The 22,963-nt window shown below is 44.3% G+C and overlaps 1 protein-coding gene across 3 annotated transcripts in view; it reads left to right on the plus strand.

The window, feature by feature from the left end:
* Positions 1 to 4,311: 4,311 nt before the first annotated feature.
* cacna2d2a (calcium channel, voltage-dependent, alpha 2/delta subunit 2a) overlaps positions 4,312 to 22,963 on the plus strand; it is a 142,269-nt gene continuing 123,617 nt past the window's right edge. For all 3 annotated transcript variants that reach the window (XR_003931443.1, XM_030090916.1, XM_030090917.1), the window contains exons 1-2: positions 4,312 to 4,806; positions 9,345 to 9,426. Coding sequence is in view for 2 of the 3 variants with exons in the window: in XM_030090916.1 (XP_029946776.1) it covers positions 4,691 to 4,806; positions 9,345 to 9,426 (198 nt within the window). In the remaining variant the exon portion in view is untranslated. The remainder of the gene's footprint in view (positions 4,807 to 9,344; positions 9,427 to 22,963) is intronic.

Consider the following 22,963-nt stretch of genomic DNA (forward strand, 5'->3'; position numbering starts at 1 on the left):
CATAAACAAAAACTACAGAGCTCCCTTTACTGTGTTGATTTCATCTCTCCTCCCTGTGTGGCACTGATGTCTCTTTCCTCTCCTCCATTTCCACTCTCGATCCTTCTCAATCCCAGCTTTGATGTATGCATGAGGGAGGATTTCCTGAAGACCAAAGAGGCCATTACCCAGGGGCCATTAGGCCTCTAGTAGAGCATGTCAATGAGTGCTGAGTCTTGCTCTGTTTTCACATCCAGTCACTCGTCTCTGTGGGCGAAGTGGGGGGAGATTCTCTGGGGGTGATAAAACATACCCTTAAATGTAAAGATTTAGCTCATAAATGCATGTATATTTATGTTCCGTCTCACGACAGCGCTGTTTATACGCCCCACTTCATTATTTACCAGAGTGGCTGCTATCCTCGGATTGCACGTGAGGCGGCCCGGGCATTAATTGGCGCTGTTGTTCTTTCATGCAGACTATGAACGAGGGGAGTGAGTCATCATCATCAGGATGAAACGCTCTGACATTTGAGCATGAAAGTCCCAGAGTGCCTTGCGGTCGTACATCTCTGTGTGTGTTTGTGTTTTACAGTAAAGGAGGTGTACAAAGCTCTGTGGCTGAACGAGGGATTTTCTTATCGATTTCAGTAAACCGTCGAGGCCGTGAGCAAACGGAGCTCAGCAAATACTCAGAGCTGCGGATATTAAAAACAATTAAAGACCTAAATACACTGCTGTTTGGTTGGAATCCATCTGATCTGGTGAATGGATTCAGCTAAATAGTGGATGAACGGCAAGGTGAGCAGGGAGAAGACGACAAAACGCACATAGACTACAAGGGCAAATCAGCTCTTTCCAGCTCTAGTTGAAGAAAAAGACAAGGGCCTCAAAGAAAGTGTGTAGTAAATGAGTGACAGTATATCATGCTCCTGTTTTTACAGAGAGCACTTGAGAGGATCATTGAAGTTTGCCGCGAGCGCCGGGACTCTCTCTCAAGGGCAACGGGCTCTATCATCTGCGGCGAACGCGACGCGCAGTCCCTCTCTAATCAGAAATATAAAATCTTAGCATTCAGCATGCTGACTAGACTCGGTTTTACAGAGTGTGAAGCCTCACTTTTCTGTCCAGCGCAGCAGAACATCAGCATACAGGCTGGAGAAAGAGGCAGAGGAGGAGGTTAGGGAGGAAGAGAAAGATGGATAAGCTGGAGGAAAAAGGAAGATAACAGGACAGTGTGTGTGTGTGTGTCTGGATGTGTGGGCTGTGCCTTTACTGGTGACTTCCCTGAGGCTGGGAGACAGGGGAAACAAGGAGTGATTAATTCTACTCCAACCTACTTGGCCTCTGTCTGGGGGAGCAGTCCCAGAAAGGCCGGAGTCTGATACAGCACAGCCAGGCCAGTCTCCTTCCGCTCCACTCCCAGGATCGATACCAGATTGGCAGGTCAATCTTTTCAAGAGAAACTGCACGGCCAATGAGAGAAAGATCCCGCGAATTGAAGGGCCGCCTTATGTCCGCCTCTCTCAGCGTTTGAAGGATCAGCAGAGCTTGAGGTCATTGATCTGTGTTTTCGCCGAGCGGATCCCCGAGCCCGGCTGATCGATCAGCCGTAATAAAGAGTGGATTCTCTCAGAGCGTTGCATCGTGTTCGCTGGGAGTCGATGCCGCCGAGTGACAGTCACTTCTTTCATGTGCCACTCTTCTGCTCACCACCACCACCTCCGCTCAGATACAAACAAATTAAAGTGAATTTGCACACGAGGCCGGCCAAGGTCATCAAACACTGGTGCTGGAGAGGTAATAGACTAATATTGATCACGCCGATAATGTGACCTTTATTTGTCACAATCATTTTAAAAATTGTCATCTTCTTAACAAAAATATTGCAAAAGTTATTAATCAGTGTTATTGCATTCCTACACAGAAGTTCTAAGAATATCCTTAATGAATACATTTTTAAAAATTATCTTCAATATACAGAAAAACAGGAATACAATTGGCAGCACATGTACTAAATTAATCTTATAATTACACTTGTACATGACCTAAGCAGCCACTTCTGAAATGTTATTTTCATTACCTATTATTATCAAATAATGAACTGCGAGGTTTATAATTCATTTCCTTTATATTCTCTGGAACACAGTGTCCTCTGGGGTTATTAAGACGATGGTGTATTTTATCCAGAACACTTCCTTTCATTATATTTTTATTCCTGATGTTTTCCCTCCTCCGTGTTCCCTCTGAACCGTGGCTCATGCTGCGCCTGCCCACCTGCTTCTGGGACCCTGCTGCTAACTTTAGTTGGTATCGAGCCTCGGTGCGGGAATCATGCCTGCGACGATACAGCAGTTCACCGTGAAACCGCTGCCTCATCCGCACTTGTTGCTGCGACTGGTTGCCGGTGTTTTCCTGTTGTTGTAGCTGAAGCGACCCAGAGGTGAAGAAGATCCTCTCTGCTGATAAATACAGACCTCTCCACTCGCAAAGGGACGACTGTGAGTCAGCAGAAATGTTTGGAGTGAGTCAGCAAGCCACCAAGTGTATGTTTATTATCAATAATGTCACGATGGGAAGTTTGTACAGTAAATTAATGTGCAAGAGCAGCCATCAATTTGGGTTATTTTTTTTTCTACGTGAGAGAATAATAAATCAAACGTGGTGTTGTCTTGCTTTTTTCCCACAGAGTTGCACAGAGGGGAGGATGAGAGGGAGTTGCTTGCTCGATATGTCTTAAAAATTGTAGCTGTGGGGGAAAAGAAGCATTGTTGTTTTTTTTTTATTTATTTCATTTCCTGAGCAACAAGCCCAGGCATTTGTTCTGACTGAATGATCCATGACGTCCGTGTGCATATGCAGAAGAGGGCTGCTGTAGCTTCTAATCCATGTCATCGGGTGGGTTTAAACCCCCCCTTGAGGTGTGTGCCGTGGCTTACAGTGTGTCCTCTCGACCGAAGCCGCCCCGTCTTCTCGGTCAGCGAAGAGGCAGAAACCCGGCTGACTGCTGCGTGGCTTTGTGCAGCAGAGCACCTGACTGACTGAACCAAGGACAACACAGCCGCGAGACCGGCCAATGAGCTGAGAGATGTCAGCTTCCCCCAGGGGCGGTCGAGGGCCGGCCGAATGACCCGAACCTGCGATTTGACTGAGAGACATTTGGAGAAATTTGAAAAGTCTTAGAGGCTCCTTTAGTGCCCAAACTTTAGTTGAATGATTTGAGTTCTGAAAATACAGGAAAAGGACAGACGTGACCTGACGAACCATGCTTTATGTTATGTATGGCGGCAAATAGCTTGTGTCTAGGTGCAAATGTGTCACACCCAGGATGGCCTGCAGGTGAACTGGGAAGATTAGAGGAGAAACGGCCGCGCTGCGAAAGGTGGAAAGACGGGCGCAGGTGCCCATAGGACACACACGCACAAACACACAGCTGATAGAGGGAGATAGTCAGTCCTCTGAGGGGGTAACTTCATGCTGAATTAGATGTACCTTGAGGGTGCAGTGCATCTTTTTTCCTTGTTTGCCAGTAAAATGAAGAGCGTCTGACTTACACAGTGCGCAGCCTGCTCAGCTGAAACACACCCAATGATTTCCAAGCTTATAATTAATTAAATTCTTCCATTTATGTGAAACAAAGAGGCGTTCTCTATAAAGCTGAAGATGCTGTGTCAAAATCTGGTGCTGCTATCTTCAGAACTATGCAGCTGTTTATCTTTGCATTCATTTAAAATTTCATCCACTGGACCAGATGCACCAAAAACAGCGGCATGTTAGAGAGCAGCCTGAAGGTGAAAGCTGGATGTTTACACTCCAGTTAGTACAATACGCCCCTCTCCACATTCATGAACCTCATTATCAGAATAGAGACTTGAGATCTGCTCGTATTCCAGAGTTTGGGGAGTGCACAGAAAGTAGGCTTGAGGAGGAAGAGGAGGTGGCCTGATGCGCGCCCCCGTCTGTCTGAAGCACAGGAATAGACTGTTTGGAAAGGAGGAAGGACCACTGGTGCCAACAGATGAATAAAGTTCCACTGATGGACGGAATGAGCACAGGAAGCTCAACGGCCAGCTTTTACCAAAATAAAAGTGTGAAAATAAAACGCAGAACTGGAATGAATCACCAGAGCTGTGCGTAAATGGGAAGAATAAATATAAGATTTTGACATAAACATCCTTAAAAACACTTTTTATAACAAATCATATTGCTCTTAGTCGGATTTAAGGATGATATAAATTTCCACACGTGCATTTAGAGAAACGCGCTGCCTTAGGTTTATTGTGAAACTGCGTGGTGGATGCGCTGCGCTCGCGCACTGGACGCTTCACTCTGTGCGCTCGTTACATTGGAGACAGTGTGAGAGCAAAGGAGCAAATGTGCGCGGCGGCGAAGAGGGAGGGAGGACAGCGAGTGCGCAAATAGGAAGCCAGGCACATCAGCGGCGGCGGCGGAGGAGCATCTTCCTCGTTCTGGTCCCGATCCCGATCCCGATCCGGATCCGGATCCCCCGAGTCTCCGGCTGACAGCGCTTCGTGTGCGTCTCTCTCTGAGATTTCACTGCCGGCTGAAGTGTCCAGCTGAAGCCTCCGCCAACCATCACCTCCTACCACACACTTTCTCTGGAAGCTTGGCTATTCTTAGCTCAGCTGCGAGAGACAACTCCTTCCGGTCCTTCTCTTATTTATCCCAGTTTCTTGAATATTTAATGGAAAATGGCGATCTGCGCGCAGTCGTGCGGTATTTTCTGCCTGTTCGCGATCCAAACTGTACTTATCATCTGCGTGTCCACGCCGACCGCCGGGACGCATCTCTTCCCCCAGCACTACACGTAAGTACCCCGCGGGGTTTTCGTTTGGGGAGGGGGGGGGGGGACCAAGGTGGGTTTTGTGGGGCGCCGCACGAGGACAGGTGGCCCCTGACGCGCCTGCCTGCACGCGCAGCGCCGCTTCACCTTAGCGCGAGCGGAGCCGCTGTCCCTGATGTTCACACACACTCACGCAGCTCGGTTTTCCGCGATGCTGCGAATGTCACATCTCTCACATCTTTATCCGGCTGTCGGTGTTGTTGTGGGCAGCGGCGGCGGCGGCGGCGGCGGCGGTCATCGCACCAAAGTCTCCTTCAGCGGGAAAACGCACATGTCTGCCGGGCCAGCAGCCCGTCCAGACGGCGAACCGAGAAGATTCTCCGGGATAAAAATAAAATAACAACAGCAATAGAGGACGTGCTGTCGTCTCGGGAAGGCGACGCTCGTCCGCGCGCAGCCTGGAGATCTTATCTGGACACAAATGCCGATTTCAACCGGAGCGTTTTGGTTTCTGAATCTTTAAATGTTACAGTAGAAATGTGCGTTCAGAGCGTTCATTCTGGAGTCAAGTGACCGCAGGCAGAAAGTCGAGCAAAGCGTCCAGCTGCTCCAGCACAAACTGCTGGAGTTTTTATTTTCTAAATTCATCCTGCACCTGTTGTGAAATAGTTTACAGTCATATTTTATATTCCTAACTTTTTTCCCCATCATCTGGGAATAATACAGCAATTTATTTGTCAAGGACACACACACACACACTCACACACACACACTGGTAAATGTAATATTTGCTGCAACAATTTGCCACCTGTGCGGAGTCAGGCTCTGTAATAATAATAAAAAAAGACAACAATTTACAGAAATAGTCCCTTTTTAAGAAGCATTTGTTCATTTGAGATTATTTTCGCAGTTTAATATTTTTGTTAAACAATAAGCTTTTGCAAAGAGAGCAACAGTTCCTGAAGTCTGCAGCATCAGTTGATGCCTAGTCCTGTTTAAAGCCAACTCGACCGATCTGATGTGATCTGTGTGTGTGTGTGAGAGAGAGGGAGAGTGTGTGTCGACTGTAGTGGTGATTAGTCAGCGAGAAATGACTGAGATTTGAGTGATGATTTCATAATGCCTGGTTTTTATCCCTTGAAACCTTGAGGACTCTGTTAGTTTAACGGCCAAGGTGACTTTCAAAGGTACAAAAAATCAGTTATCCTTTATATCACACTCGATTGACTCAAAACTACAAATAACTGGACCATTGACTTGATTACTCAAGCTCTATAAAGAAAAGTGATGCGAGTAATTTACAGGCACACCTGGGTTATATTACAGGCAAAATCCCAGGAATGTTGAAATCATATTTATTTTATTTTATTTGTCAGTAATCTAATCTGAGCTTGCAGGGTTTCTTACAGCAGCACTGGGTCACTTTTTTTTTTTTTTTTCAAAATACAGAAAACAACCTCATTACTTATTTAAGTTTAGCCGTGCCCTTGTTCAGACGGATAAAAATACCATAAATAGGCCACCGTTCTCCTCGCAAATATGCTCTCTATCAGATTCAGTCACCTCTTAGTATTAATAACCCGGATTTGGGGTCACCCACATCACTGTGGCGTTCGACAGTTAATTGAAGTACGCAGAGAGACGCAGGCAGATGTGAGGGCCTGACACACATCCACACCCACTGCCACTGCCGTTTCAGTTCCTCTGTATTTCAGGTCTGAGTCAGGAAGTGTTTATAGAAATGTTCAGAATGTGACCCCCTGTATTTTTACTGGCATCCCAGGAAACGTGTTGCATACGTTGGCATATAGACATGATTCAGATTCTATATGGAAACAGATGCATGGCTGAACGGGTGTGTGTCTGGTCGAGGGAAACGTGCTCACAAGGAAGCTATTTCCACATTTCTAAATTGTGTGGAGAAAACCTGTTAACTGGACTCCAAATGGGCATTTTTACAGTATTTTCACGGAAAGCAAAATCTTTTCTTGGAAGGTAAAATATCATCAGCAATTTCCCTCCAAATGCTATTTCCACACACACAAAAATGGTCCAACCTCCTGCCCTAATAGATATCTGAGCGCGGCCCTCGGAGTGATGGGATCCATTGCAACAGAGTAAACATGGTGATGATACTGTATGTGGCGCACACACACACACACACACACACACACACACACACACACACACACACACACACACACACACACAGACACACAGACACACACACACACACACAGGTCTTCCATCCAAGCTCATTTCGTCATATTTTGTGCATTTCCATAATGGTGTGGAGCCTAAATTAAAGGGAAATGCGTTTGTGAATACAGGAGCAAATGGAAGAGGTGTACATTAAAGTACAAAGAGCTGGAGAGCATCAGAAGCTTTCATGTAGCGTCGATACCATGACAGCTTGTGTGTTTCAAAGACAGCTCGCAACTTTTATAGAACGAGGGGTCTCTGAGGCCTCGGCGGTGCACATAATTCATGACATAACTGTTCTGAAATGTCTGTGCAATTGTTGCTGAACAGAAACTTGGGCTATTCCAGGCTGTCTCGGGCGTTTGCACGCTGTTACAGTAGGTCATGTGAACTGGTGAATAGAGCAGAGCTGTCTACGTGCTCCTCTTAATGGCATCTTATGGTCTCGACATGGTTTTCGGTTGATTTATATCCTCATTGAATGCTTTTCTGTCACATTTATCTGGTCTGTGCAACTTGAGTAAATAAGATAGGTGGATAAATAGATACTTCATTAATCCTGAGGGAAATTCAGGTTTGCAGCAGACCAGGTTAGTACACAAAAACTACTTATTGAAAGATCTATAGAATCTACAAAAAAACATGACTCTTCTTATTTCTAAGTTTGTGGGAACAGTGGATGTGTTGAAATGTATTCAAAGTCAATATACTGTATTTGCTAAGATTACTTTAATGCCCTGATGATCTATTCATAAATATATCTCCATTTGGCGATGATATGAATTGATGGCTGTGGTATTGGATCATATAATCTGTGCTGTAATTCACAAATGCAACATATGTCTTAATGAATCAGATTAATTATATATCCATTTGAAAAATAGTATGTTCAGAAGTGTAAATTCTGAAAAGAAAAAAGTTTTGCAACTTTTGTAAAGAACAGCAGAGCATCCTGCCTCATCTGTAGTCTATTGAGTTGGTGAGTGGTGAGCTTAAAATAAAACAAAGAAGTGATGATAAACAGCAAGGTCGTATTGTTATCTGTTTTATCTACATTATAGATGTTTCAATAGAGGACCCTGTTGTTCTTTGCAGATCTGTGAAAACAGAGAAGTCTGTGTGACACACACGATATACATGTATATAGGAACGTATCAATTTAGAAAATAAGTGTGTGTGCGTGTTTGTAAAGCCTGTAGACTGAAGCGGTTGCATAAGAAGTGTGCCTGGCTCGGGGGACAGAGGTATTGTCCCTCACTGTTAGCGTCAGAGCGCCGCGCACGCCTCTCTTCTCACTGCAAACTTGTTTTTCTTTTCATATTGAGGTGACCTTTTCATAGTCGCCGCTCTCTCCACAGTGGTCTCCCTGCGTCCTCCGTTCGGAGGCCGCGCTCGCTTCCTCCTCCTCCCGTCCGGGTAAACACAGTCAACAAACTCACACACTCGCTGGCATGTTTGCTCTGCTGTTCCCCTCCTGATGAGGCCCGCTCCGGCTGGCTGATTATGGCGAGGGCTGTCACTGTCAGGCTGATTTTTTTTTTTTTTTTTGCAGTTTAATAAATCTGTCTCTTCCCTCTTGTCTTCTGAGCAAATCTGACATTTACAGATGACATTTGTCTCCGTCATCATATTAAAAGACAAACGATCGTATTACGCTGTTGATGCTAGCTATGATTAGCTATCTCCAGGCTGCTGAAAGGAAAAGGTTGGCACACGATCTAAAAAAAAACTCAAAAACACACACATGGCAGAATTGATCAATCTGATGAGATGAGATCTTTTGTTTTCAGGTAGATCTTCTTCTTGACCATGCTCCTGAGTGTTTAGCATGGATTCAGGTTGGCCTCTGCTGCTTCAACATGATCTTGTGAAAATCTCCATCCATTAAGTCATTTGTTGCTTGCTGGGAAGATGCTCAGCGATGAGCTCCAACCGTTTGATCTCTTAATTCCAAACTTGGCTCCGTCTGACGGAGATCAGCTCCTGCTTAGGGTGCACTTCTGTCAGACCTGAGCAGTTTTATTGTGGAGCCGCCGATCCCAGCCAAGCCGAGAGGGGCGCGTTGGCTGCCGGTCCAGCCAGATATATGCAGGGAGCGGCGGGGAGAGGAGGTGCTGATGACTAACCCAGACATTAGCAGAGATAGGACGGGGAAACTTCCAGATACGATCCGGGAACAGGGGCGAGCGTGGCAGCTTGCCAGCAGGAGGAGATGCACTCTCTGCCGGTCTTACATACACACTCACTCAGTCACTCTCTCACACACCAAGGGACAGAGATATAAATGTGAGGACATGTTGAGATGATGGTGTCGGTGGTTAAAGATGTTTAATTAGATTTTTTTTTTTTTTTTTTTGCAGAATGATTCACTGGGCCGGACGCATCGAGAAGGAGCTGGAAAAGGTTCTGCAGCACGTCACCGGGACTCAGCAGATGAGATCGGTAAGCTGACGTCACGCTGGCATGTGACGCCCGGCCTTTCCCTGCATTATTAATCAGCGTGGTTTCATTGGGCTCAGTGGTACAGTGTAACAGAGCATGTCTGGCTCTGGGGCAGCAAGTAAGATGTTCGCTTGTTTTAGTGATACATTCTGTTCTCAGATGGAGAAGATTGTATTTTTTAAAATGATATAAATCAGCTTTATTTTATCTTTTTGTGTGTGTGTGTGTGTGTTTTTTTTTTAAAGAATCTTCTCAAACCAGATCTCTCTTGATGCCTTCTGGCTCTCTGGAAGCTGAATGGTTTTATTCAGAAGCTCTATTAAACAAGAGCTTTAAAGTGAAGTTGAAGAAAGTCTCAGACTTTAATATTATCTGTGTGATGATACACACACACACACACACACACACTGAATGACTCATGAAGACGGACACACACTGAGCAGGATTGCAATCGCGCGTGTTGGTATCTGCCGTCCTGCGTGCATTTTTTTGTCCAACACGTGTCTGTCTTGTGGCGGAGCAGATGGTCGACCGAAGTGTGATTGACACTGTTTCCTCGTACTTCTGCCGTGTGCACATGTTCCCAGTGCTTCCAGGGTTTGTAATGCACCCTGAGATAAACGCTTCATTACTGCGACGCGGGTGAGTCTGATTCATCCTGCCGGTACAGTGCCCGTGGCTTTATGGGAGCAGCAACACTGGTTACTGTGATCGCTGTTAGTGTGGCGGCGACATTGATGGATCCCAGAGAAGAGGAAGCGAGCTGACAGGGATGGTGCCGGTGTAAAGGGTAACGACCATTAGTGGCTATCAGGCAGACGCTCGGGCTGCGTTGTAGAGATAGGTTGAGTTTTAGCACTCATCCAGTGTAAACAAAGCATAACAGACAGTGTTTACCCGTCCAAAATATTTGGCTCTTGCGTTTTTGTGCAAATATTTTTTCTCCGTATTCCCACTGAGTGTTGTAGATATCCACACAACAGAGGACTGTTAAAATATAGTTGCTCATTGCTCCAAGGTGAAAGCTTATTGCTGCTGCCTGATAAAAAGGATGCATCTCAAAAATGTTGTCATTTCAACAACGATAAAAAAAAGAAAAAAACCGTAACACTTTCCCACTTGGTGAAGATCCACTTCTGTGATAACGTCACGACTCTATGAAAAAGTTTTAAGGGTCCTTTCACAGTGACGATTTCGTCAACAGATGAATTCGCTTATCTGTTGTCTTTTTTTGAAAGGTTAATATGACCACTGAACTGGGAGAAGGCATATCTCCATTCTGAAGGTAATTTCACCTGCGCGTTTGATGTGAACACAATTCTGACCCGTTTCCCAGATCAGCCCAGCGGCGCAGCTTCACTGTGAAAAATCATATAAATCCCACTTTTTATTCGGAAACATTTCTTGAGACCTCAGTTGATGAGTTAAAAAGCAGTTTGCATTTTGCGTTTGTGAGAGTTTGTGTAGCTGAGCACACCTGCTAATTGAGGTGAATCTAAAGTGTCGCTGTCTGTGGTTTTCCAGCGACCTGCAATTAGACAGAAAGCTTTAGATGATTTAATCCAAGAGAACAAAGTGGGGACATAACATGCCTGTAACCGTCCTAAATCTCTTCTCCAGAGTTGGTTTAAGGAGAAGGGAGTGTGTTCATTTTAGCCAAATTGCCAATAGCAAATTTTCACAAATGAAAAGTTTGAACTGGAGAATATCTGGTTTTGATTTTTTTGTTTTTGCAGGTGATTGATAAATTTAACCCATTAATGGTTACAGAAACACATTTGCAGTTTTACCCCCTCGAGCCATTTGTGTTGAGAATGTATTCATTTGTGTATGGTGAACTCTAACCCATGCTGTAAATCACATCTGCTTCAGTAAAGCTGTGAAAAATGTGTGTCATTTGTATTTGGATTCATCTCTGAGTAGAGAAGCATCCAAACTATGTCAGTTCTCATAAAACGTGAGACACAACTGTTGCTCCAGGTCTTGATAAATTACTCTGTTCGTGCATCAGTCTGTTAGTTGACTAATTGATTAATTTACAAGTTGTTGCTCCTTCATGACAGTGAGATGAATGCTCTGTGAATTTGGTGTATAGACGGTGTGGCGTCTCCTCGGTACTTCTGATCAAGCTGGGCTGTATGACTGAGTGATCCCGAGTTGACACAATGCTAAGAGCTCAGTGGGATTTAAGTTCTGACTTTTTCAGCTCATTTATACTTCAAGTGATTTTATTTATTTATCTATTTTTGTCTGTAGGCCAAACTCAGCGAAGCCAATCTTTCTGTAAAAGTCTGAGGTCTGTCCCAGTGATGTCTTGTGTCGGGGACCCATATGGCTGTGTGTGCATGTGTGTGCGTGTGCGTGTGTGTGTGTGCGCTGGTCTGACTGTGTACACAGACCGGGTGTGAAAGAGCATTTATCATTGCCCCAAACAGGAGTCGTCACAGGGTGTGCTAAATGGCCCAGCATGCCTAGAAAAGCCATTTTCTAAATGGATGCCTCTCTCTATACGTGTGTCTGATAGAAATCTTCCCAGGGCTATGCTGGCTGGTAACAAGATTGCCTCCCTCTGCGCCCCCTTCCTCTTCATGCGTAGTTTATTCTCACAGACAAAAAATGTAAAGTGTGTGCAAATTATTTTTGAGTTTGTCTTACATGAAAAGAGACAAGGGAACTAAGTTGAGTATAATGTGCTGTGTTCACTTACCCCCGGTGGAGATTTTACTTTTTCTGACAAGTGAGGTAGTGGGTGAAGGGAAGGGAAGAGACGAGACAGGACAGAACCCAAACTAGCTGAATAAATACCAACTCAGAAATGTCCAATATTTTGACGTGCTCTAGTTTGTAAAAAAGTGGGCCCGAGCTCTGAACATCTAAAAAAAGCCCTGAAGACATTTACATGCTAAGAATCCTATTTTAATATTCTCCGGCCAGGTTGGGCCCAGATGTTCCTCTTGCCCCCGGGGAAGTGAAAGAACGAAAGAGGGGTGAGTGATGTACCGGAGGAGTTGGAAGTTTGGAACGGAGGAGTGCGGAGCGCAGATAGACAAGGAGAGTGGGCGGCTTTGAGAGCAGAGGAGGAGGCTTTCTCACAGAGCGGGGATGAAGAATGGCTTGACAATCGAGATGGATGTTCAGGCGGTTTTGTGTGTATATTTAGAGTCAAACGACTTAAGATGGATGAAATGATAGAGGGGAAGGACGAGAATTGGTGAATCTAAATGTGAGCAGACGGATGCTGTTTATAGTCCTTATCCTCCTCGTTATCCTGCGTGCCGCTGCGTTTGATGTGTTACAGTATGTGGGGATGAGAGGCGGCGGTGGACACTGCCATTGTTTTCGTATCCCCAGGCTTATTCAGAGCAGTTTTAATAGGCACACATGAGCAGTGTGCCGACTCCCACATCCTGTCATCATAAATGCTTTATCAAAGATACACACAGAGCTGCAACCCTTCGATTAATCCAATCATCATCGTTATTTGGATTATTCAAAAATGGCTTAAGTCGTTTAACAGGGACGTGGAGCTGTTCCTGGTCCCAACTTCTGAAATGAGGAGATGTCATGCATTTGTTGATCGCGTTTTACCAAACTGTCGTGCATGCAGTGCGAGTCCAGCTGTGGGTCACTCGGTCTGGGGCCTGCATGTGGGTTGTGAGAGTGTGTGTGGCTGTGTGTCTGTTTGTCCTGCGGTGGACTGGAGACCTGTTCCCTGCCTTTACCTAAATCCTCTGGGATCTGGAGACCGCTGTGACCTGAACCGAAATAGATGGATGCATATTATTTATATCAAATATATAGTCATGGTTTTACAGATGAGGAGGCAATGTTTTATAGCAGCACTCAGACCTCTTAAGTGAAATAAAATCTTTAGATTATACTTCAGGTAATGTATTAACACTGAGATGTATTTAAAACATCCAAACTAATAAGACTTTAAGTAGCAAAGAGCAGCAATCTTTATGTGATACGTTATTAAATTAAACCAAATTATGAGTTTGGTAAAACTGATCCCTTTTAGAGATGTAATTACACAAACATTTCATGGAATAATTTCACCATTCTGAGAAAAATTAAAGCATTTTTCTGTATTTTATCAGTGTTGCTTATGGGGAACAAAACGGGCAAAAGGTGATCATGTGCTCACATTTTACCCAATGCATCTAATTTATTTAATTTATTACTATTATTTTTCTCCCACCACCACCATCGCTGTGGAGGCCGTCAGCTCTTCCAGTGAGAACTCTGTCCAAGCCTCTGGTACAAGGGAGCAGCACACTAGACACTTATTCTGTATATTAATAATGAATTACTCACTGTACTGTGGGTTTTACTTTTCACTTTCTCATATTTTTCACCAGTTTCTGTTCCCAGAATTCCCTTCAGGAATAATAATCTTTAATTTATGACGGAGTTTATTACACTTTTTCATTGAAAATATGGACCTCAATTCAAGTTTTTAGTTCCTGTACAACCTTTTAAAGACATTTGACCTTTTTTAATCTATACCAACCCTGCTATGGTGGTGATGGATTAACACTGTTGCCTTACATTAAGAAAGATCAGGTTTGAATCGGGACCTTTCTGTCACTCGTGTGCTTTTCCCGTACTTCCTACTTCTTTCATTGTCAGCAGACATGTTTTTAGGTTAATCGACAAGAAACTCGAGTTGTAAACTGGTCAGATACCAAAAAATCTGGAAAAATGTGGTTGAAATTTGCACGTTTGTGCTTTTTTTGTTATCTTCTTTAGTGATTCTTTATCTTCTTTAACTGCAGCTGTTAAACTAATGTGTTTCTATCAGTGTGGTTGATTAGTTGTATTCAGTTACATTACTTAGTAGTCTAAAAAAACCCTGCATTTTATAATACATACATACATCTGCTGTAATATTTTTACAGCTTCAGCTAAATGCCGGTGCTGTAGAACAATATATTCAAAAGATTTCAACATGGATTGAGCTGCATTTCGGTGAGAAGAGTTTATTCCACATAAATGATTCAGGCTGGTGTGTATGACCGCTCCCGAATCTCTGCTCTTCTCTGCACTCGGAGGATCCGTCTGCTCCTCCTGCAGCCGTTTGCTGCTCTTGATTACTGGAAACCCGAGAACGGCATTTGTAGATCGATACACCCACATGTGGACGCAGGGCGGGAAGACAGAGTGCCAATTAATGGATGGGAGAATCACTCTGTTTTCGTATGAGCCTCGTCTTTTTTCTGAGGCCCACGGATGTTTTTGCTGTCTTTCCTTTAGTTTTGCCCTTCAGTCTGTATCTTTTTGTGTGTGTTAGTGTGTGTGTTAGTGTGTGTGGTCAAGGCTGCATCAGTCAGCCCGCTGACCACATGCTGGCTGCAGGTTTATCTCGGTTCAACACAGACCTTCCTGCCTCAGCTGCACACGTGTGTGTTTTCCTTAAGTGAAGTCATCTTAGTTTTTTTTTTTTTTTTTTTTTTTTTTTTTTGTTAGACATCAGTCTTGTTCAGTTTGATCAGGTATGTTTTCGTTGGCGTGTCTTCCCTGCTTGTCCTCTCCATCTCCCATCTCCCCTCCATACAGGGAGATTGCTCACAGCCGACCCCAGCAGACCCGCATCTCTATGAGGCGCGCTGGTGGATTTGCTCCAGTATCGCTGACTACTGAAATTTCCAATAATCTGTTTCAAATTCCCAGTGTTACGCCAGGCACCACCCCTGCTCCGTCTCCGGAGCGCCCCCCCCGCCCGCACCTTCTCTTCTGAAAGCTGATGTCAGCTCCGGCTCCCCAGCCCCACCCCATCTGCTGATCCATCAGCGGATGATTATGTGAAGGCTGATCAGTGCCATTTGTTTCTTGATTTAAGAGCCCTTTTGACAGTTTACAGAGGAGTTGAGGATCCTCCCGGCATGAGCGGTTACCTTTAAAGGAGAGAGAGAGAGAGAGAAGGCGAGCGTGCGGGCCCCGTCTCTGTCCCTCCCTCCACCCTCCCCCTCCATCTCCGAGCCTGGACCTTACACAACAGCGACTTGTTATCCGGCTTGTGTGAAACATCACAGACTATTTCTGCAGGACCGCTTACGAACATGGCTCTGGTGTGTTCTCCTGATGGCTTTTCTTAAAGAGTCCCTGAGTCACTGCATGGTGACTCTTGTTTCTGCTCCAGAAAAAGCTATTTTCCAACTCTTGTCTGTAAAGAGAGACTTCTCTGCAGGAAATGACACTCTGTTTCTGTGCATTTGTGTTCGACAGAGATGTAAATGTGTGCTTGTGTCATCCAATTAGTATTTTGTGTACTTCATTGTGCTCATATTTGCACCTCTGGGGATGCACACAATAAACGATGCATTTGATGCTTTTCTCATCAGTCGTAATTTACACCCTATTGTATTGTAAGAGAACTATTCAAATCCCAGATATTGTCTGAAGCACAACTTACTATCGCAAAAGTGGAGTGAAAACTTTTTAATTTGTATCCAATTATGTGGTATCTTATCGACAAATAAGTAAACAACAACAGCACTGTGCGGCTGAGCGCTGAGTGGCTCGGGGCTCTGATAGCAGCGAGGACGAATTACGATTCAAGAAGTTCACTTTGGATAAAGGATGAATTTGTTTGAAAGTGTGCTCCGCAGAGTGAACTCACGGTGATGTGGGATAATTTCTGTTATGACTTTTTCGGAGATAAACAGTGAAAACACCAATTTTGTTCCAAAGTAACCCACCAGGAAAGTGCACTTCTGTTTATTTAATGAACACGCAGCCACAATGTGGTGGCAGGATTTAAAATGCTCTTTGTTCGATAGCTCCATTTTTTTTTTTTTTTTGTTCTTTTTGCAGCCCTCTGTGTTGACACCCCCACTGTGTCAATGAATTTAAATGTTAGACCAATGAGGGGTCTGCAGTTGTTTCCATTTTGTTTTTTTAGCCTAATAAGGACACCTTGATGCTGAGGATTAGTGACCATAATCATTATAGTAATAGAAAAGCCAAAATTAATTGTGCCCCCTTCAGCTATTCACTTATCTGTCCATCTGCGTACCTGCGTGATTGTATTTTTCAGTTTCCAAGCGTAGCTGGATCCTTTTCAGACTTGCCATTAGCCTATCCCAGGGGTCAGGGGTCATCGCTGCGACCCGTCAGGTCTGCGAGAGCCGACACTCAAACCGCTACTCCGCCCCGGCGAGCCACACTCCGCCGTTCGCACGGCGACTCCGGCATTTACTGTGAGTTTTCTTCAAACCAAAGCAAAATGGATCACACAGCAAAATAACAGTGGACATTAGAGGCACATTAAACCAGTAGTGGGCTGAACGTTAAGCAGCGCCGGCGCTGGTCAGCGCCATTACTCCCAGCCGCAGACTCCCCTGGGCTGACAGCACAACAGAAGGGCACACAAACAAACAGTATTTATTTTTCTGCCGTTTTATTGGTTTTCTGACACTGGGGAAGGTTACAAGGATTCCTCAGCTCCCCGGCTTGATGGCCTGGCGCTGGTTGCCGGTGTTTATATAAATGAAAATACATATATCTGCAGAGTGCAGCCGCACATGCAGATGTCCCTGAGTTACTGTTTGAAGGAATTACTTAAAATAGCTTTGCTATTAAAAAAAGAAAAAGAGAGAGAAAAGAAAAGGCGCAATTTTGGGAAACTAGGCAAAGATTGTTTAGTGTCAGTGTTTTTTGTTTTTTTTTTTCAGGATTTGCATGTTTATGGTTTTCACTTTGAAGCTGTTAGTTCATGTTACATATGCAATGTAACTTTCACACACAAATAATGAATTACTGATGTTATAATAACAATTTAATGGCTTGTTATTTGTGCTCAGGGATTTGTGCTTGCTAGGAAACATAGTTGAATGTAACTCATATTTTACTGAACGTAAGCTAATAAATGAACCAAGGTGCTGTTAATTCACGTATGGCTGGTTTGTGGCTCAGGCGCCCTGTGGAAGATTAACACTGCAGTTGCTTTCATTCCATTTGAATATTTTAATTCATAGCAGAATTTTCATTTTCTAGATATCGCTGCCTTTTTTTTTTTTTTTTTTTTTTTTTTTTTTAAAAAGGCTCTTTTTCGTCTCTCTTTAACCGTCTTCAGGTGTAAGTCTTCTCTCTTCCGGTAAAGCAGACTGACTGAAATCAATGAGACGAGCTTTAAAGACACACTGCTACATCCTGCACGCTGTGCTGGTGTCTTCTCCGGTCGCATTCTAACAGATCTAACAGTATATCACCGTGTGTGTGTGTGTGTGTGTGTGTGTGTGTGTGTGTCCAGTGCAGTGTATTACCGGGATGGAGCTGTAAAAGCCCACTGGGGAGAAACGGCCTCTTTAGTGTCAGCACTGAACTAACAGCGTCTGAATCTCCCCGACGTCCGCGCTGCTTCATCCGGGGCCTGGTTTTGTGTAAATAATTGGTTCTTAATGAATTTGAGAAAAACAAAAAAGTCTCGGCACTGGTGCTACCAGTAGCTTTTGGTTGGGGAAAAAAAAAAAAGAAAGGCTTGCACTTGTTTGAAGAAAGACAATATAGCATTATGTGTCAAAATAGGATTAGGGGTCTGCTGAAGCTCCAGCCCTGTCAGAGGAAGATGCTTTTTTTTTGTGTGTGTGTGTGTGTGCCAAAGCTGCAGATCATTTCTTCTTGTTTCCTTCTCTGCACATTATTATTTGCAGTGTGTGTGTGTGTTTTTATTTGCAGTGTGTGTGTGTGCGTGCGCATGCATGTGCAGTCTCATGTTTGATGTGTCTTTGGTGCTATCTTTGCTTGACAGAGAGAAACCACTGGGTAGAGTTTCCTGAGTGGGCTGCAGAGGTAATGTAGAGTGGCGTGATGCCCTAGAAAATTCCAGGTGTGAAGTGCTTTATTCATTTCTCTGCAGAGGGAGTGCTTCTGCATGTGTGAAGTGGTAGGTGTGATGTTTGTTGTCCATTGTGAACAAAACATATTTGTGTCTTTCATCAGCGCTTGGGCCCTAGTGTGTGTGTGTGTGTGTGTGTGTGTGTGTGTGTGTGTGTGTGTGTGTGTGTGTGTGTGTGTGTGTGTGTGTGTGTGTGTGTGTGTGTGTGTGTGTGTGTGTGTGTGTGTGTGTGTGTGTGTGTGTGTGTGTGTGTGTGTGTGTGTGTGTGTGTGTGTGTGGAGTCTCCGAGGTTTTGTCCTTGTCTCCTTCTCTTCCTCCTCCACCTGCACTCGTCTCTGATTGATTGGTCACAGTTCTGAATAACTTTAATTGGCTTGCCTCGGCGGTGGGTGGTTCTCAAACGCGGGACTGCTGTGGAAGTCCTAGAAAAGTGTTTTAATTTTTGATCATGTGGGCCGTGAGGACTCTCTCCTGCCATCTGAGAAGGGTCTTCAGAAGTGCTACCTACGATGTTTTAATTCTGTGGGTTGTGGTATCTTCTGCCTGGTTCTGTCCCTCTTTCCTTCTCTGAACAGAGCCAGGAGTGAAGCTCCCCCTCCAAACTGCAATTTTCCACCCCCTTCTCTGGCTTTGAGCTGGACTCTCATCTCTGCCTCTGGCCCTTTTCCCAAGGCTCCGTTCTTTGATGGGATTTGTGCTCCACCACTACAATCGCTGCACATACACACGCGTGTGCACTTGTAAGCATGCATATACCATATTTACAAACACGGCACACCGCTATACAACATAGACTGTCAGCGTACCTGTATTAAACTGGTTTTTTAATTAATTTATTAATCTATACTAGTCTGTCATTGAAAATATGTTTGAAGCAAACTAAAATTTCTTTTATGCACACAACAAGCAAAAAGATCATTCCACACATGTATTTTCAATATTCTGATTTCTAGTAAAGCACAGTGAAGAACGGGCTCTTCATGCAGCCAGTCACTGCTCCCTCTGCTCTCTGTCTTTTAATTGGTTGGATCTGAGGAGACCTGTCCACATCCTGATAACTCGAATCATTTCGAACTTGCACCTCGCTTGTACAGCTGACAGTACTACAAGAACCGCGTTATAAAATGTCACCGTCACAACTCGCACTCATTAGAGTAAATGACAAAGTATCACCACCTCCCTCAATGTGTTATTTTACAGCAAAACTGAAAGTTAATTAGAAACTGTTCTGTCTCTGGACTCTTATTACCTTGTTACCCTTTCAGACTCACTATTATCAGTTTTATCAAGCTTTTTTTTTTTTGGGGGGGGGATTTTTTGTTTCTCAGATTTTCTATTCATACTTCTATGTATAAATCTTTTAAATGTACAACCATGAAAATCAAGAGAAGCGGTTGATTCTGCACTGTTAACTCACTGTCTTTCATGCTGAACTAAAGTCTCGGTGTTCTCTTAGAAACCCATGTGTTTGCCTGTTTTTGTATTATCAGTTTAAAGTTAGTGGTTGTCATTTTAAAGAAGGCCAACACTATAATTACTATCAGACAGCATGCGCTTGCACAGTAAATGACACAGTTGGTCTAATTGAATTCAAAACAAATGCATTAGTTTAATGTGATTTGACTTTTTTTAAAATGACATTAATGGCCGTGTAGGTTTAACTTTGACAGCTGTGCAACTTTAGGTGAAATCAGTTCTAGACATGTTTTAAAAATATTATAACTTGATAAATATTTGAATCAAGCGACAATCAATATTTCATCCTAGTCTAGCTTTATGCTGTGTGTGTGTATGTGTGTGTGTGTGCGCGCGCGCCAGCAGTCTGTTTTTGCCTACAGGCAGCTTAGCTTCCTTTGTCATGTGGATGTGTGTGTGTATGTGTGTGTGTGTGAATGTTTGGGCCTGCTCGGGAGTTAAACCCTGAACAGTGCGCAGGATTTGCGAGTCACCGGCAGTGAAGACGAGCTTTTTTTGTTGGTGTTTCGGTGTCATGCGGCGTGTGATATGAGCTGCGTTCTCCTTGTGAGGTTGGATTCATTTGGCTTCATGGAGTCTCCCGAGCTTTTGGTGCGATGATGACAACGTGTGTGTGACGTGTGTAGACACACACTCACAAACACACACACACACACACACACGCATGTATGTATGTATGTATGTATGTATGTGCTGGCATGCGCTCCAGTGAACCCTGGACCACCAGCTCATTTCACACACAGGCAGACATCAAAGGCAGTTTGAATTAACCCTGCGTGTCGGGGCCGCTCTGCAAGCCATCCACAATTTCACATCTCCGCCGCTCCGGCAGCACCAAACTTACTCGGCCATTCATATTGAAATGAACAGATGGAGTTTTGCCGTGCACCAAATTGCCATCCTTCACTGGGAAAAGATAAAACTTCAAAAGAGCAGAGATACATTGGATCTGTTTGCAGGTGGGGTGGCGGCCGCGCGCCGCCACTGCTGAAGTGGGGGTGTTGTGTGTCTCTGTGAAAGTGTGGGCAAAGTGCAGGTATCATGTTTTTCCTATTAAAGCGGGTCAATTGTGTTTCCATTACCGCCCTCTTGCGAAAGCAGGCTCCCTTTCTCCTTGATTAGACACTGCAGCAATGTCGTCATGGTCACACACTCTCGCCGATGCACGCAGGTACACACATCAAAGTATGTGCGGTTTACCTCTTTTAACTCACTTTTAAATCCTCGCCAGGAAGCACTGGCCTCGCCTCATTGTTTGCTTGTGTCCAAAATGTGTTTTTCGATTGTTTTGACTGGCCAGCATCACCTCTGCAAACACTTATTTTCACATTTTCACTTCATTTTGGCAGCTAATTTAATTTTATATTGTATTTATTGATCTGGCCAACTTCAATTTCCTGCACCAGCGTGATTCTGTTGCAAGATGAAAGCGATAATGTAGATGAACAAGCAGAGAAAGGCGAGGATGGAAATGGCGATGAAGAGTGTGATGATGATCGCGTTCGGAGGGTGATTGTGATTGCGATGAGTTGTATGCTGATTAGAGGAGTCTGTGAAGATGGCGGGGGTCGCTGCGGTGTAGGTGAAGCTGTCGGTGCCACACGGTGTATTTTTAATATCCCTGAAACCATCAGTAGGCTGCCATGACGGCTATTCAGCGAACACATTCATATTTCATTAATCTGGCCTCTCCCCTCTCCTCCCCCAGACGGCCTCTTATTGTCTCCTCTGGAGGTTGTTCAGTAATCCACTGAGACCTTACCTCGTCCTCCTGTGTTACCCTCACCCACACACACACTGCTCTCAGTACTGTAGCAGGACGTCTCCCCTCATGGTCATTTGCTCCATACTTACTTACTGTGTCTATGAAAGTTAAAATTAAATGTGTACAGGACCAGTGGTCCGATGCATTCACCTCTTCGCGTGTGTGTAAGCGCCGTCACACAGAGGTGTTCGTGTTAAAGCCATGTGGCAGGTCCCCATACAACCGTGTTCAAACTTAACTGCTTTAAAGAAGAGCAAGTCTTACATAATACCAGTTTTGAATGATTTTTGGTATTGTGCACTGGTAGAGCTGTTTTGTGCTTGCCATGTTGTGAATATGTGTGGGCACAGTATGTTTTTCACATGCTCAGCCCACATCCCGTTTCACCGTTTGCTATTCAAGTCAGAGCCCCGCAAACCGGCACACAATGGATGATGTAGCATTACATAACCGCGGGAGGCCTGTGGGCGGCGCTACGAGCAGCGGCTGAATCACTTGTAATTTTATTTCCATTCATTCTTGACCTTGGAAACATTAGCTAACCAAACAGTTTCAACTCAAGGTCAGCTGAGTGCTTGTTTGTCAGACTCCGCATCTGTTGTTTCCTCACAGCTTCATGCGACCGAGGATCCGTCCTCGGCTTGCTGCTGCCCACATTAACAAGCCACTTTGAACCCGTTCACGTTGTGTAGTCATGTCTTCTAAACTTTGTAATTCAGTAATCTCTAAACCTCTTTATCTGAGAGCTTGAAAATATACCTGACACGGATAACACCGGGTTGTTTCTGAGCAGAGGTGTTGAGTTCCCAGGAGCCACGGCTCCATCTCAACGTCTCCCTGCTTCAACACGCATGATGTTAATGAGAGGCTCATTATCAGGTTTTCCTCCAGAGCTTGGTGACATATTCATTAAACCGAGGTCTGCTGGAGAAACATGGCGGACAGTGGCCCTTCAGGACCAGGAGTCCGGAGTCAAACACACACTTCCCCAGCTCCGGACATCCCCTCTCTGCTCCGAGTGCTGAAGTGTGTTGAAGCAGCCAATCACCAGGAAATAAAGCAGGCAAATGGACTCGAGCCAATATTTATACAAAGAAGAGTAGTGTGGTTAAAAGCTGTGGAAGTTAGTGAACAGAACTGAATCAGAGATGACCAAACGAAGAGACAAACTAGCAGACAGCTTAAAAAAATATTACATAAATCATGTTAAAGGTTCCCTACTTTTTAGTTGGTGTTCCTGTCTGGCCATCGAGAGGAACATATTTCTTTGATTGATATATCAAAATACTTTGAAAATTAGAATTTTCTTATCTTGAGCTCCTCTGTGTCTTTAACAAGAACAGGCTGTCTGTCTTTAATTCATATTTCCTTTATATAACACCCTTTTTCCTAATTGGCGGAGTGTTTTTTTAAGTGAAGGCGAATTCAACACAGGTTTATGATGTTTGTCGATCGTT

Source organism: Salarias fasciatus, chromosome 5, assembly GCF_902148845.1.
Source record: "Salarias fasciatus chromosome 5, fSalaFa1.1, whole genome shotgun sequence".
NCBI classification, from domain to species: Eukaryota; Metazoa; Chordata; class Actinopteri; order Blenniiformes; family Blenniidae; genus Salarias; species Salarias fasciatus.